The following is a 17,634-nucleotide window of genomic DNA, read 5'->3' on the forward strand; positions in this document are numbered from 1 at the left end:
AATCAGCTATACGTATACATATACCCCATAAGGTGTAGTTCTAATAGGCAATTAGGCTTGGTATTTGTTGAGATTTTCCTACTGGCCTTGGGTGGCAGTTCTTGGATATCCTTAATCTGTTATATATACTGTACCTTTCTTACAGGAAGATCTTTTCTGGGTGGTGGTGAGTATAGGAGCCTTTTTCCATTTTCCATACTGTTAAACACTTGGAATAATTTTTTCTGTATGGCAAGGTTGTCAAAGGGTGTACATTCACGTAAATTATGTTTTTCCATTTGCTTCTTCATTCCTTCTGACTGGTATTTGGTGAATAGACTTTGAAGAAGAGAGACTTGTGATAGGATAAAAAAATCTAGAGTTGGAGATATCCTGCCTGTGAGTAATATTAGGACCTAGATTTTCCACAATCTATCCCCTTTGTGGTTCAATGTTAGAATTAACCAATAGCATCACCTGTGTACAATTTAAAGGCAGATGAGAAGAAGGCATACTTCAGATTTTGGAGCCACCACGCTGGGAGAGAGACAGATATCTAGGAGGTTTGAGGACACCACCTTTCATCCTATTTTCCAGATTCTGTGCCTTTGTATTCAAGAGTATCCTCAAAACCACCACCAACTGTTTGATTTCTATTATCAGAAGTGTAGTTTTCCTCTGATGTCTTCACAATTCTACATCAAAATCTGTTATAGTTTGAATTTTTCTGTGAAGCCTTCTGTGTCCACTTGGAAAATAATTCAGAATTTCATGGTTTGGAGTATTGTTTGATTACCCTCTTCTGTAGATTATAGCTTCATCATGTCTAACTTGTGTAGGAAACACCTTATGCTGTTAACATTGCTGGTGAGTATGTTTTCCTGATTCACCATGACATTCACAATGGTGCAGCGATGAACAATGACATGGGAGTTTGCTGCATTGTGCAGTGGCTGCCTTGACCCCACTCCTTCTATATGAGAATAAGCCCCTTCCTCATATCAAGAAAAATATGGGTGTTTTCTGTTACTTGTAGCTGAATATAATCCCTCTTTGTTTTCAGTTATGTTTGATTGTACATGATTAAAAGTATGTTCATTTTTTGGTGAAAGAAATGATTCTGTAGTTGTTTCGGATAGATATTTTATCAACTCTTTCCTAAGCTTTCGTATGCTAACAAATACTGTGGTTTATCTTTTCTCAGAATATATTTTAAAATACCCATTATAATTATGGATATTCAGATAAATTTGCATTTTTCTTCATTTAATCATTATATTTTTGCATTAGTGTTATCATGTTCAAGTATTTTTTTCTCAGAAAAATTTTACTTTTTTGTAGTTAAAATTTTTGATTTGAAATTCATTTCTCATTCACTCTTAATACCAAAAATGTAAAAATTTTTCAGTGCCCTCTGCCACTGACCCATAGGATCACACCTGTAGTCAAAGAGGGGAGTAGAGGGGGCTTCTCTGGTGGCGCAATGGTTGAAAGTCCGCCTGCCAATGCAGGGGACACGGGTTCGTGCCCCGGTCCGGGAAGATCCCACATGCCGTGGAGCGTCTGGACCCGTGAGCCATGGCCGCTGAGCCTGCGTGTCCGGAACCTGTGCTCTGCAACGGGAGAGGCCACAGCAGTGAGAGGCCCACGTACCACCAAAAAAAAAAAAAAAAGGGGGAGGAGTATAATGAATTTTAATAAGAATGAACACAGACCGCAAAGGGCTGTGAAGTATAATAGCAACAGGATGCTGAAATGGACTTCTTATAGGATTTTGACTCTTGTTAGAGGATATGATTGCTATTTAACCAAGCAAGATGTTTTTCTGTATTGAATGGTGTGAGGAGGTAAACTTTTCTCTCATTGGTGATCATAATTGTTGTTTTCTAGAAGGTAAAAACGAGAATTAGAGTGAAAGTTTTTTCATAAGACATCCCAGTCAGTCACATTAGGAAGAAAAGGAACGTACTGGTCATTTTTATGATTTGGAGTTTTATCTTTTACCATTTTTAGAGATAGTGTTACAAAATATCCATATAAATGTCTTTGTCCTTCATGGCCACTGAGTGCCTTGATGAAGGAGGTGTGTGATATTTTTCTTTTCAACAGGAAAAGACTTGGCCTTACAAAGAATACAGGCCAGCTCCTGGTCCTTTGGAACAGCTTTTGCATTTCCTACTTGTTATCTAAACACTGATGTATTTCCTGAGGTACCAAGCAGTACCTCAGTTATAATATATAAATTTACTGTTTAGTATACTATGTAATATTTTTAATATCTCCTTTATGACTCAAGTGAGGCCTATAAGTTTTGGTGATTTGTGTCATTTCATGTAATATCATAATTGAGTATAAAAGGAGATATGGGAAATTTTTAATGTTTTTTCCTTTAAGCAGGACGCCTCTCGTTTCGATGATCCACAAAGCCCACAGCACATTTTGCTATTCACAGGTTTCATTTCCATATGCTTAAACTTCCAGCACATTTTCTGGAAACCTAGAAAATAAAAGTAACAACTTCAATTTTTATTAAAGAGCAGAAGAAATTTAATATTTTCCATGGTGTTTAGTATTAAGTAAAAACCAGGAGAGAAATATACAAGGACAGTTGTATGCAGCATAAGGAGTAGTAAAAGGGAAGGTTGTAGTGATATACACCTATGATATACACCATGATTAAAACACTCAGAATAGAAAGAAATTTCTTACCCTCATAATGAACATCTGTGGAAAACCCAAAGCTAATATTTTTAATGATGAAAGATTGGATGCTTTCATCTGAAGATATGGAACAAAACAAGGATATCTGGTCTTGTCACTTCTATTTGAGAATGTACTAGAGATTTTAGCCAAAACTATTATACAAGAAAAGGCAATAAAATGCTTAAAGATTGGTTAGGAAGATGAAAAACTATTTCCATTTCCAGATGAGATATCGTCTATTCAGAAAAGACTAAAGAATTTTTTTAAAGTATTAGAGCTCATTATTGAGTTCAGCAGAGTGATAATATACAAGATCAAAATATAATAATTATTTTTAGTGTATTTCTATACACTTGGAATGATATAATGAAGCTAAGACATGCACTTCTAATAAGATGAAAAGGAATAAAATAATTAGGAATAAATTTAGCAAAAGGAATACAAAATGAATACTCAGAAAACTACAAAGCATGGTCAACATAAATAAATGAATGTAAGATAAATGTGAAAACATCCTAATTTCTTGGATCAGAATATTTAACATTGTTGAAATGGCACTGTGTGGTTTCATTGGTATGAGGTACCTAGAGTTGTTGAATTCCTAGAGACAAAAAGTAGAATAGTTTTTGCCAGGGGCTGGGCAATGGGAGAATGAGGACTTGTTGTCTTACGGATGTAAAAAATTAATAAACAGAAACCTAAATTAAATAGGAGACCAGAAGGGAAGTTATCACACCCTATGAGGATAGCTGAGCCCAACAGAAAGAAGGAGGGCTTTCTCTTCTTGCCTCAAGATCTTGGCCAGTGAGAAACTGTCATAACTCAGCCAATGAAAAGCCACTGTACTTTGAACCCTCAGTTGCTCAGATCATTCTTTGTTTATGATAGCCCTCCCAACATCCTTTTCCCTTCTTTAAAAGAGTCGTCTCCTTGCTCCAGGGATCTTGCATGCCAAGGTTGCAGATCCCAAATTACAATTCTTTGCTCGTCCTGGATAAACCCATATTTTGCTGGAGAAATAACTGGCAGTCTATTTGTTTATCTCAACATGTTTGTGGAAGATGAAAATTGTCTGGAGATTGGTTTCACAATGGCAGTGTATTACATAGTACTGAACTATACACTTAAAAGTGGTGAACATGTACATTTTATGGTATGTGTATATTACTACAAATATAAGTAAAATTTTTAGGGCAAGAGAGTGAAAACACAACCCACAGAGTGGAAGAAAATTTTGCCAATCTTATATCTGAAAAGGAACTTGTAATGAAAATATCTAGACATAACAATTTATAAAAATCAAATAATTCAATTTAAATATGACAAAGGATCTGAATACAAATTTTTCCAAGTAAACTACACAAATGTTCAAGGGCATATGAAAAGATTCTGGATATCATTAGTCATCAAGGACATGCAAATCAAAACCACAGTGAGATTCCACTTGACAACAATTAGGATGGCTAAAATTAAAAAGTGAGGCAATAAGTTTTATCGAGGATACATGGAGAAATTTGAACTCTCATATGGGGTGGAATGAAGATAAAATGGTGAAGCTGCTCTGGATAAAGGTCTGGGAGATCCTTAAATATTAAACCTAGAATTATCATATGACCCATCAATCCCACCTAGGTACATGCTCAAGAAAATGAAAACACATATTTGATCAAAACTTATATATGAATTTTGTAGTAATGTGATTCATAGTGACCAAAAGGGAGAAACATCCAAATGTCAATTAACAGGTGAATAGATAAACACAACATGTTTTATCCAATCAGTAGAATATTATTCTGACATAAAACGAAGGCAATATTCACACATAGTTGTCTCTTGAAGAAATTATGCTGAGTGAATGAAGTCCTTCAAAAGGCCATATATAATTCTTTTAATATGAAAGAGCAGAATATGGAAATAGAAAGTAGAGTAGTGGTTTTCTAGGCTGGGGGATTGGAATAGGAGGATAAGAAGATTAGCAGTGATAGCTAAAGGGCAGAAAAGTTTCTTTTTGAAGTAACAAAAATCCTCAAAAATTGTGATAATTGTGTGTATCTGCAAATATACGGAAACCATTAAAATGTACACTTAATAGATGCCTTCTAAAGTATGTGCATTATGTCTCCATAAAGCTGTTCAAAGAAATCAATGCATGAAGTATTTTGCAATGTAAAGCAGTTTGCATTTCAATCTCTTGGGAATATAAGACTTTCCAGGTTAAACACATCCATCACCTCAGTTAGTCACCTTTATTTTTGTTTGCATGGTGAGTATGCTTAAGATCCACTTTCTCAGCAAATATCTATTATACAATACAGTGTAAGTATCAGAATCATTATGTTTTAATCTTTAGATGCAATTTTATTAGTCAGTTATATTTCAATAAAGATGGGGGCAGGAAGAGTTTCTAGGTGCATTCCAATTTTAAGTACAATTTATAGTTTTTCTTCTGTCAGTGGAAATAGGAATACAATTGCCTTATATATATATATATATTATAGCTGTTGACATTTCAAGGTTTTCTAGGCACACAGGGAACACTGATCTAAAATAAATTTCCTTCCAGTGTAAAATGTACGCCTGAGAAGTTAATGCACACACCTCACAGCCTGTGGTTTGACTGAGATTTGTCCTGGCACCCAGCTGACTGATTCAGACCTCCTACCAGAGCCAAGTGCGCTGGGATTAGGTACCTTAAGTACTTAATGAGTGGGGATGGAAGGTTCAGCGCTGTCAAGGACCAAAGATGAAAATGGAGCCGGCCCTTTACTACAGATAATGAGTTCACATTTAAATGTCTGCGTTTCTTAACAAGAAGCACAGCTCCATGAATGGCCATACAGCCAGCCTTACACCAAGCCCTTGAGCCCTGGAGGACATAAAACCTTGTTCCAGGCAGGGCAGGCCTGAGCCATCCTCTTATCTGTACTAGCTCCGTCTTAAAATTGAGTCAGGAATCCCAGTGCACGAGGAGCTGCGAAAGACAGCAGAGACAATCCCGGGGCAGGAAAAATTTCTGTCACAAACCAAAAGTGCCAGGCCGGGACAGGTCCCATCCCAACAGCGGAAAGTGGTTCCGCTGACTCAGGCTTCCTCTCCCAGGCTGTCACTCAGGCATGAGGGGGTGGGGTACTGGGACCTGTCCAATCAGGAGGCCGGTGAGGCGGGTGGGCGGGGCGACGCGGCGCACCGGCGTGGACGTCGGTTCTTCCCACCGCGTTGGGCTGGCGGCTTACCCTTCAGGGTCTCTGGTAGAGCTTCCGTCTCTTCTGTTCCGCTCTGACCTGCTCTGGTGGTTGGAGTCGAGGGAAGGACGCAGGAAGACCTAGGAAACCTCGCAATGGTGAGTGTGCTGCCCCGGGGAGCGGAGACGGGGCGGAGGGAGTGGTCGGAAGCGTCCGGAACCGGCCTCTTCGCGGTCAACTCCGGAGTCTGCGGACACGAATCCACCGGGAGCGCCGCGCGGACCTCAGTCCCCTCCGATTTGCAACGTGGGGGCTGAGCCGGCAGCCGGGATCCGGTCCATGCGGGTGGCGTCTTCAGCCCGACCCCGGAGCCTCTCTGGGCAACTCTGCACCCGCAGCCCCGTGTCTCTTCCAGATTGTGCGTTGACCACGGGGAGGGTCATTAAGGGACCATTCTGTTTACTATAGTGGAGGGACCAACTATAATGTCCCTTGTCCTTTTAGTTTGAAAGGAGGTTTTCATTTTTTATGGATTACAAGTTTATATCCATTACTGTTTAAAGGATCAGATCTTGCAGTAGTTTCCTTTGTAGAAAACTCCTAAGGGAGGGAAGTATCTCAGGACTCCCTGCCCGCATATCCTCCTACACTCTTCCACTGTTAACTCCAGCCACCCTCAGATAACTAGTTTTGATTACTACTTCATCATCCTTTTAGCGTTTCTTTATACACAAACAATCCAGTGCGAATGCCTGTTTTCCTTACAGTTTTTGTTCTTGGAATGATTACTTGGGATCCGCGTATTTGATGTTTGACTACTGAAAGTTAAGCCTCACCCCTCCCTTTTCCCCTAGTGCTTCTTACCTGGACGGGCTGGTAAGAAAGCCTGGAGGCTCCTGCCCTGTGAGCTGCTGTTTGCTGGGGTCTCCTCCTGTGCGCTGTGCTGCCCTGTATTGCATTGTTGACCCCACCAAGCCTGGGTTGTATTCACTTAGAACTCCGAGTTGGCAGTTTCTGTTAATCCCTTGTACCTTGGGAGCAGGAATATGAGAATGGGTCCCTCCTTCCAGTGGTCCTGGGTTGATGTCTGAGCTGGAACCTATCTGTGTTTAGCGTGAAGGTGTGACTGAAGCTGGGTTTGCCCAGACATTAGTGTTGAGGGAAGGACTGGGGGAGTAGGAGGATGATTATACCCTGTGAATGAGGTGAGCCCAAAAGACAGTCACTACTTAGAGAGCAATTACTTCAAAGAAAGTGAAAGAAAAGAGACAGGGAAAAGCAGCTAGTAGGTGGTGAGGTTCCAGAAGGCTCACCAAAACTTTTAAAATAACTTTTAAGAGAATGTTACCCCTTCATCTATTACAACAAGGCTCCTTACCCTCTGGGTTATGATGGACAACACCCACTGTCTCAGTTTGGCACAGCAAAGAGATTAGTTCAAACCCAACATAAGTGAGTTCCTTAAATTCTATAAAGCAATCAGTGTCATGAGGAGGCCTCTAACCCCGCTGTCAGTGATGGGAGGCTCTCTGGAGGAGGGCCTTAAGTTGTCCATAGGCTTCTGATGCAAGGCACTGCCCAGGTCCCATCTTAATATGCCATTAAAGCTGTAATTGTCTCCACCTACTGGGATCTCTTAAAAATAGAGGGCTCCACTGAGGTGCCTGTTATGGCTTTGGTACTGGAAAGAGCATCCCAGTCAGCTCAGACTGACTACTCACACCTACTTGTTATATAATGGAGCTAAACCTTGGCCCTCTGGCTTATGCCTCCTGGTGGAGAGATGACATTTCTTTCTACAGTCCTTTGAAACATGCTGTGGTGGTGGAGGAGCCATTGTCTCCAACACCTTGTTTCCCTGGGTAGTTGCTTGGGATTAACTGAATGCACAGGTCTGGGGAAGTGCATAGACTAAGGATGACAGTACACCCTGAGGTATTGTCAGGGTGTATTGGAACTCGGTGGAGAGTTGCTGCCCTTCATCCCTCAATTGGGACAGCCTTGGTAGATAAGCACACCCATGGTTCACCACACCTAAGGAAAAATCAGAAAGTCCTCAGGGGTGAGCTGTACAGATCTGTCATCGTCTTCTTCTTCTTTTGGTGTAGACTTCAGCGTTTTTAGATCGGTTTTAGGTTTAGAGAAGAATTGAACAGAAATTATAGAGAGTTCTCACATAACCCTTCTCCATCCGTACAGTATTCACTGTTTTTTAAATCTTGTAGGACTGCTACATTTGTTAGAATTGCTGAACCAATACTGATGCATTAAAAGTGCACAGGTTGTATTAGTGTGGACCTTTTGTATTGTGTTATGTAATGTATGGATTTGACAAATACACAATATGTGTCCATCATTTATGCATATGTAGTGTAATTTTACTTACGTAAAAATACTCTGTGCTCAGCCTGTTGATTCATCTCTTTCTCTAATCCTCAATTCCTTTAAAACAAAAGCCAAAAATCTTCACAGCCAAAGATATTTTTATGGTCTCATGCTTTTGTTTTTTCCAGAACCTCGTATACTTGGCACCGTACAGTATATAACCTTGTTAGATTGGCTTCTTTCACTTAGCAATATACTTTTAAGCTTCCTCCATGTATTTTCAAAGCTTGATACCTCATTTCTTTTTATCACCAAAGAGTATTTCATTGCACTGATCATTTATTTATTAGACTCTTGAAGTATATCTTGCTTAACTCTAACTCTTGCCAATTATGAATAAAACCTCTACAGATTTTTGTATACAGGTTTTCTGTGAACATAAGATTTCAATTCATTTGGACAAATAGCAAGGAGTGTAATTGCTGAATCTTACTATACATAATAAGAGTATATTTTTTGAAAGAAAGCTCCTGTCTTTCATTGTTAGGGTACCAATTTCCTTCCACCTCAGCAATGACTGAGGATTATCTTCCCATCTTCACCAATATTTGCCGTTCTGAGTATTTTGAATTATAACCATTTATAAGTGTGTCGTGATACCTCGTTGTTGTTTACTCAATTTCCCATTGACATTTGATGTGGAGTATGTTTTCATGTAGCATATTTCTTTTTGGTGTATCTTCTTTGGGGAGCTGTTTGTTCAGATCTTTTGCCCATTTTTAATTAGGTTGTTTTTCTTCTTACTGTTGAGCTTTAAGAGTTCTTTGCATCTGTTGGATACCAGTCATTTATCAGATAAATGTTTTGCAAAGATTTTCTCCTACTCTCTGACTTGTCTTTTCATTTTCTTAACACTTTTCTTTCTCAGAGCAGGAACGTTTTCATTTCAGTGAAGTGAAATTATACCTTTTTCTTTTACAGACCTTGCATTTGGTGTTATATTTCAAAATTCATCACTAAGCCCAGAGTCACCTACATTTCCTTCTGTATTATTTTCTAGGAGTTTATTACTTTTGCATTTCACATTGAGATCTATGATGTGTTTTGAGTTATTTTTTGTGAAATGTGTAAGGCCTGTGTCTACATTCATTGTTGTATGTCTGTGTGTGTCCATGTGTTTTACGTGGATATCCATTATTTCCAGTGCTATTTGTTTAAAAGATTCCCTTTTCATTTGAATTTCCTTGCCATCTTTCTCCAAGTTCAGTTGAATGCATTTGTGTGGGTCTATAGGAAAGCAACTGATTAACCCTCAATCTCAGTTTCTTATTGATTCCAGGAGCTATCTCTTTCACTGTTTATTCTTTCAGATGTTTCACAGGGATAATCATGTTATACAAACAAATGTTATAGATTTAGCTACAGGATTCATGAAGATGTTCATTCTCAGGAGGTGAAAGTTCCCTCTGTTAGCAGTTTGTTTTCATAAATGGATGTTGGATTTTATCAAATTCTTTTTCATTTTCATTTCACCCTCTGTCCCTTTCTGATATTTGTACTTTTTCTCTTCCCTATTTTCTTAGTTATCTTGACTAGATATTTATTAATGTCATTAATCTTGGTAAAGAACTAGAGTTAGGGACTTCCCTGGTGGTCCAGTGGTTAAGGCTTCTCGCTCCCAATGCACGAGGCCTGGGTTCCATCCCTGGTCAGGGAACTAGATCCCACATGCATGCTGCAGCTAAGAGTCCGTATGCTGCAATGAAGACCCCATGAACCGCAACTAAGACTGGGTGCAGCCAAATAAATAAATAAATATTTTTTTTTAAAAAAAGAACAAGAGTTAAAAATTTTTTTTCTCCATCGATATCCCACAGTTACCTTTTTTCTAATTTTTATTATTTCTTTTATTCTGTTTACTTTGCGTTTCATATGCTCTTCTTTTTATCGTTTCCTAAGGTACATGCTTTTACGTTATTGTTTACACATCTTGGTGTTTTTCCAGTGTATTTGTTTTATGGCATAAATTTCCCTCTAGGCACTTCTTCTGCTGCATCCCACATCCTTTGACACATTATGTTTTCATTTCATTTAGTTCAAAATAAATTTTATATTTCTTGAGACTTCTTTGATCTTCTGTATTATTTCTAAGGGTGTTGTTGAATCTCCAGGCATTGAGAGGTTCTCCAACTCTTGCTGTTATTGATATCTAGATTAATTGCCTTTGAGGTCTAAGAGCATAGTTTGTATGATTTTTCTTCTTTCAGATTTGTTAAGGTATGTTACATATCCCCGAATGTGTTCTGTCTTAGTGAATGTTCCATGTAAAGTTGAGAAGAATGTGTATTCTGCCCTTGTTGCATAAAGCATTCCATAGGTTACAGTTAAGTTGAGTTGTTTCATGGTGCTTGTTCAGTTCAACTCTGTCCTTCCTGATTTTCTGCCTGCTGAAATTTATAGCTTGTGATAAGGGGGTGTTCATGTACAATTATAATAATGGATTCATGTATTCTTCCCTGCATTCTTCACGTCTTTCCTTAAGTACTTTGCCCTTTTGTTGCTATGTATGTACACATGAAGGATTGTTATACCTTCTTGGAGAATGGACCTTTTTGTCCCTATGTAAAGCCCCTTTTTATCGCTGAGTTTTCCTTGGGCTGAAATCTCCATTATCTGAAATTCATATACCAATGCCAGCCTTTTTTTTAAATTAGTTTTGGCATAGTGCATTTTTCTCCATCCCTTTACCTTTCATCTACCTGTGTCTCCATATTTAAAATGGGTTTTTTGCAGACAACATATAATTACAGTTTTTAAAATCTGATATTACTGTATTTGTCTTTCACTTGTATTGAGACCATTGATGATTGAAATGGTGATTAATACAGTTGGATTAATATCTACCGTACATTCTCCTGTTTCTATTTGTTGCCTTTGTTCTTTCTTTCATTTGCCTTCCCCCTTTTTTCTACCTTCTCTGGCTTTAACTGAGCATTTTACCTGATTGTTCATTTTAATCCTCTCTTAGCCTATCAGTTACACATTTAAAAAAAATATTTTTGGTGGTTGCCCTTGAGTTTTCAGTATATATTTAGAATTAGCCTACATCTTCTGTCAAGTAATACTATCTCTTCATTGGTTGTACAAGTATCTCATACCACACTATTCTCAATTCCCTCCTGTCTTACCTTACTTATCCACAAGGCTTTCATTACCAGTGTCATTGTTGTTAATATTATTTTACACAAAGTCTTATCTGTTATATATGATAATATTAACGATGTTTATTTATTCCCCTCCTAATCCACCTTCATCATTTGTATTCTTTCTTATGAATTTTGAACACTTGTTTCAAAGTAGATGTAGTAATGACAAATTCCCTCAATTTTTGTCTCAGAAAGTCCTCAGTTCTTCCTTGTTTTTTAAGGATAATTATCCTTGATGTAGTATTCTTAGAGTGGTTTTAATTTCAGAACTTTAAGCATTTCAATCCACTCTGTTCTTGCTTGTTTGTTTTCTGAAAAGGTGTCCAGTTTAATTCTAATTTCTCTATACCTGAGGTCTGTTTCCCCCTCTGGCTTCTTAAAATATGTTCTTTTTGCATTTGATTTTTCTCTAGTTAGAGTATATACTTTAGTCTTCTTTTTAGGTGTTTTCATGTTTAGTGTTCACTGAGATTCATGGATCTACAGTTGTTGTCTATCATTAATTTTAGAAAAATCTCAGTGATTGTTACTTACATCTTCTGTTTCTTTCTGTCTCTCTTTTCCTTCAGTTATTTTCATTATATGTGTTTTTAATCTTCTGTTAGAAAAAGTTATGCTAGGATTTATGGATAGTGTGTTCTATCTGTTTTGTTCCTTTTGTCTTTGCATTACACTCTGGTGAAACATTTTTTTTCAGTACAGCGCTTAAGAACAGAATATTTGTGGCATATTTTCAAACGTCTTTATTTTCTCTTTCCCAGTTCCAGAGACACCAGTTTGTCTTTTGAAGACATTTGTCTCATGGCTCTAGGAAGACTTTCAAATGTTTTCATTCTCTTCTAGTAAGATTGAAAATCACAACTTTTAGGTTCATAAATTCCAGAACGTAAGTTGGCCAGGCAGCAGCTAGCGTGGCTGCTCAGGAAACATTAGGTCCTGCAACTGCAGAATGGAGACCTTATGTTGTTTTGGAGGAAACCACCGATGAAACCTTTACATATTTTATAATCATGGACAAATTCACCATCAACCCATAGGAACTTAAGTGAACTCACTCGCAATCTGTAGCTCTTAACCTTTTCCTCAAGGGAACAGGGTTTGATCAGAAGGAGCTATTCTGGCTATTATCTCCGTATGTATTCTACAGTTTGGCTGGAACAATCCCTGAGGCACATGAGTGGAGGGATTTTGTGGTCTAAGTTGTTATTCCTTTTTCCTCAGGTCTGAGCTCTAAGTTTAGAATAACTTTCTAGCTGTATGAAATTATACATAGAGAGAAGGGAAGAACACAGTCTATGATCATTATTACACAACTTAAAAGCAGTGCTTCCCCACAAGAAGATTTACATTCAGTCAGGTGCATCTAATTACTTCTAAAGGGCTGGAAGACTTTGGAACAGTGGGGCCAGCTGGGCTTTGGTATAAGTTTGATTTCTACAGGCCCCCTGGACTCTCATGTTTGGTGATAGGACTAGGAGGAAAAGCTTCCAGTTCTCCTCAGGAGACTCATTCATTGAAAACTCATGCAGATTTGACCCTCTACCTCATGGAGTGCTATAAATGGTGGATAATAAGGGAGAAGATGAGTATGAGATTAGATCACTCCCTAACACCATACACAAAAATAAGCTCAACATGGATTAAAGACCTAAATTTAAGGCCAGAAACTATCAAACTCTTAGAGGAAAACATAGGCAGAACACTCTATGACATAAATCACAGCAAGATCCTTTTTGACCCACCTCCTAGAGAAATGGAAATAAAAACAAAAATAAACAAATGGGACCTAATGAAACTTCAAAGCTTTTGTACAGCAAAGGAAACCATAAACAAGAACAAAAGACAACCCTCAGAATGGGAGAAAATATTTGCAAATGAAGCAACTGACAAAGGATTAATCTCCAAAATTTATAAGCAGCTCATGCAGCTCAATAACAAAAAAACAAACAACCCAATCCAAAAATGGGCAGAAGACCTATATAGACATTTCTCCAAAGAAGATATACAGACTGCCAACAAACACATGAAAGAATGCTCAACATCATTATTCATTAGAGAAATGCAACTCAAAACTACAATGAGATATCATCTCACACCAGTCAGAATGGCCATCATCAAAAAATCTAGAAACAATAAATGCTGGAGAGGGTGTGGAGAAAAGGGAACCCTCTTGCACTGCTGGTGAGAATGTGAATTGGTACAGCCACTATGGAGAGCAGTATGGAGGTTCCTTAAAAAACTACAAATAGAGCTACCATACGACCCAGCAATCCCACTACTGGGCATATACCCTGAGAAAACCATAATTCAAAAAGAGTCATGTACCAAAATGCTCATTGCAGCTCTATTTACAATAGCCTGGAGATGGAAACAACCTAAGTGTCCATCATCAGATGAATGGATAAAGAAGATGTGGCATATATATACAATGGAATATTACTCAGCCATAAAAAGAAACGAAATTGAGCTATTTGTAATGATGTGGATAGACCTAGAGTCTGTCATACAGAGTGAAGTAAGTCAGAAAGAGAAAGACAAATACCGTATGCTAACACATATATATGGAATTTAAGGAAAAAATATGTCATGAAGAACCTAGGGGTAAGACAGGAATAAAGACACAGACCTACTAGAGAAAGGACTTGAGGATATGGGGAGGGGGAAGGGTAAGCTGTGACAAAGCAAGAGAGAGGCATGGACATATATACACTACTAAATGTAAGGTAGATAGCTAGTGGGAAGCAGCCGCATAGCACAGGGAGATCAGCTCGGTGCTTTGTGACTGCCTGGAGGGGTGGGATAAGGAGGGTGGGAGGGAAGGAGACACAAGAGGGAAGAGATATGGGAACATATATATATATATATATATAACTGATTCACTTTGTTATAAAGCAGAAACTAACACACCATTGTAAAGCAATTATACTCTAATAAAGATGTAAAAAAAAATAAGGGAGAAGATGAAAGAATTTTGTCACACGAAATCAATGTCTTTAAAATGATATTTGTTTCACTTGTATAGCATTTCTGTTGTTTCCCAGCAATCTCTGGGCTCTACCATTAATGAGGTATAAGTTATCATGTGATCACAGAAATAATGTGTAAATAATTTCCGTATGTTCATGATGCCATTAAATTTATGAGGAAGCATGGAGAGAATAAGTTTTTCTCATGATCAAGTCATAGAATAACTCTTTGGAAACAACAGGTTCATAAGTAACCTTACTATAAATGGAATATAGATGCCTAGTGCTGTCAGTCTCATGCATCTTACTGTACACATATTTTGGGTGTTTTAGGACTCATTGGCTATTGAGGATGTGGTTGTGAACTTCACCCTGGAGGAGTGGGCTTTGCTGGATCCTTCACAAAAGAAACTCTACAGAGATGTGATGCAGGAAATCTTCTGGAACCTGGCCTCAGTAGGTAAGGATGGTGACATTCTTTCACCTAGTCAGTTAGAGAACAAATGCTTTGTGCTACTTGACATTGTTCTAAGATGTGGAATTGGGGAAGGGAGGATATTGGGATATCAGCTGGGCTTGGTCACCCTAAACAATGGATATAGAATCAAATAATTCTTATTAATTTCTAATATTTTGGAATAATTTTTCTGGGTCTGCCTTTTAGGAAAAACATGGGAATATCATGACATTGGAGATCAGTACAAAAACCAGGGGGGAAACCTAAGGTAAGTCACACTCGCAATACAAAGCATTGTCTCAAGTGAGAATCCTGGTAAATTATGAAATTTTTAAAACAAGCAAACAAAACAAATAGCCCCTTCTTCAAATTTAGTTCTTCTTAGAAAATTTCTACCAAAAACATTTTCTTAAATGTGACATAAATGTTAGGTGTTTGCAAAATAGATCACTTGCAAATATTATAAATAAACCCTATATTTGAATATCACTTTTAATAGTAGGAAGGGTGAAGTCCCATTGCAGTACATTCAGTATATTCAATTTCTAACAATTCACACAAGGTGGAAAACCTATACTATTCCTATAAATCATAATAAATACAAGAAATATAAGATCAATAAAGAAATCATTAGAAATGTGCTTTTCATTTTTCCCAGAAGTCCTATGGTAGAGAGACTCTTTGAACGTAAAGACAATAGTTCCTGTGGAGAACACTTCAGCCTTATTCCATCTCTCAGTCTGAAGAAGAAAACTACTGGACTAAAACCATGTGAGTGCAGTGCATGTGGAAAAGTCTTCATGGATCGTTCATCCCTTACTAGACACATGAAATGTCACATTGAACGTGAACCGGGAAAGTTTCAAAAATACAGTGACAAGCTATATAAATGTAAGCACTGTGGTAAAGCCTTTAATCATTTCACTTCCTTCCTAATGCACAAAAGAAGTCACACTGGAGAGAAACTGTATGAATGTAAAATATGTTCTAAAGCATTGAGTACTCTCAGTTGTCTTCGAAAACATGAAAGAACTCATACTGGAGAAAAACCCTATAAGTGTAAGGCATGTGGGAAAGCCTTCACATGGCTCATAACCTTTCAAAAACACATGATAACACACAGTGGAGATGGACCTTATAAATGTAAAGAATGTGAGAAGGTATTTGTTAATCCCAGTTCTCTTAAAATACATGAAAGGAGTCACACTGGGGAGAAACCCTATCAATGTAAACAATGTGGCAAAGCCTTCAGTTATTACTGTTCCTTACGAGTACATGGAAGAACTCACACTGGAGAGAAACCCTATGAATGTAAACAGTGTGGAAAAGCCTTTAGTTGTCATGAAAGCATTCAAACACATGAAAGAATTCACACAGGAGAGAAACCGTATCAATGTAAACACTGTGAGAAAGCCTACAGATACCACAGTTCTCTTCGAACCCATGAAAGGAGTCACACTGGAGAGAAACCTTACCAGTGTAAACAGTGTGGAAAAGCTTTTCGATGTAAACAAACCTTTCGAGCACATGAAAGGAGTCACGGAGGAGAGAAACCCTATGAATGTAAGCAGTGTGGTAAAGGCTTCAGTTATTTCAGTTCCTTCCGAATACACAAATGGCATCACACTGGAGAGAAACCGTATGTGTGTAAAACATGTTCTAAAGCATTGAGTAGTGCCACTTCTCTTCGAAATCATGCAAGAACCCACACTGGTGAAAAGCCCTATGAGTGTAAGGAATGTGGGAAAGCCTACACCTGGCACAAAACCTTCCAATATCACATGATAACACATACTAGAGATGGACCTTATAAATGTGAAGAGTGTGAGAAAGTATTCCTTAATCCTAGTTCTCTAAAAATACATGAGAAGAGTCACACTGGGGAGAAACCCTATCAATGTAAACAATGTGGTAAAAGTTTTAGTTCTCAAAAAGGTTTCCAAATGCATGAAAGAACCCATACTGGAGAAAAACCCTATGAGTGTAAAATATGTGGGAAAACCTATACATGGTACAAAACCTTCCAATATCACATGATAACACACACTAGAGATGGACCTTATAAATGTAAAGAATGTGAGAAAGTGTTCATTAATCCCAGTTCTCTTAAAATCCATGAATGGAGTCACACTGGAGAGAAACCCTATCAATGTAAACAATGTGGTTTAAGTTTTAGTTCTCAAAAAGGTTTACAAAATCATGAAAGAAATCACACTGGAGAAAAACCCTATGAATGTAAGGAATATGGGAAAGCATTGTTTGTTACCAGTTCTTCTCAAAGACATGAAAAGACTCACACTAGAGAGAAACGATATGTGTGTAAAACATGTTCTAAAGCATTTAGTACTCACAGTTCTCTTCAAAATCATGCAAGAACCCACATTGGAGAAAACCCTTATGAATGTAAAATATGTAGGAAAACGTTCAGTTCCACCTATGTTCAAGTGCATGAAAGAACTCACACTGGAGAGAAACCCTATCAATGTCAGGAATGTGGGAAAGCCTACATTTCTCTGTCAAGCATTCGACGGCACATGAGACTGCACACTGGAGAGAAACCATATAAATGTGAAGAATGTGGAAAAGCCTTCCTTTATCACAGTAATTTACGAAGGCATGAAAAGGTTCACTAGATAAAACATCTTGTTTGTAAACAGCTTGGGAAACACTTCAGTTGGCCCACATCCTTAGACGTGAAAACTCCTATGAAGAGGTATAAAGGTAACATGAGATAACTTGATGGAAAGTAATCCATGCCTAATGTTCCAGAAAACCTTCAGTATGAAAGAGTTGTTTTAAAAGTTTTTAAATATGCT

General features: G+C 37.9%; 1 protein-coding gene across 1 annotated transcript; it reads left to right on the plus strand.

Annotated features, from left to right (window-relative positions):
- Positions 1–5,358: 5,358 nt before the first annotated feature.
- LOC307184960 (uncharacterized protein) lies at positions 5,359–17,537 on the plus strand (the record flags this gene model as incomplete). Its single annotated transcript, XM_079918703.1, has 5 exons — positions 5,359–6,022; positions 14,695–14,821; positions 15,026–15,086; positions 15,477–17,053; positions 17,476–17,537. The coding sequence occupies exons 1-5, from the start codon at positions 6,020–6,022 to the stop codon at positions 17,535–17,537; spliced, it is 1,830 nt and encodes a 609-aa protein (XP_079774829.1). The 5' UTR covers positions 5,359–6,019.
- Positions 17,538–17,634: the final 97 nt, after the last annotated feature.

Source organism: Stenella coeruleoalba, assembly GCF_951394435.1.
Source record: "Stenella coeruleoalba genome assembly, chromosome: 3".
Lineage (NCBI taxonomy): Eukaryota > Metazoa > Chordata > Mammalia > Artiodactyla > Delphinidae > Stenella > Stenella coeruleoalba.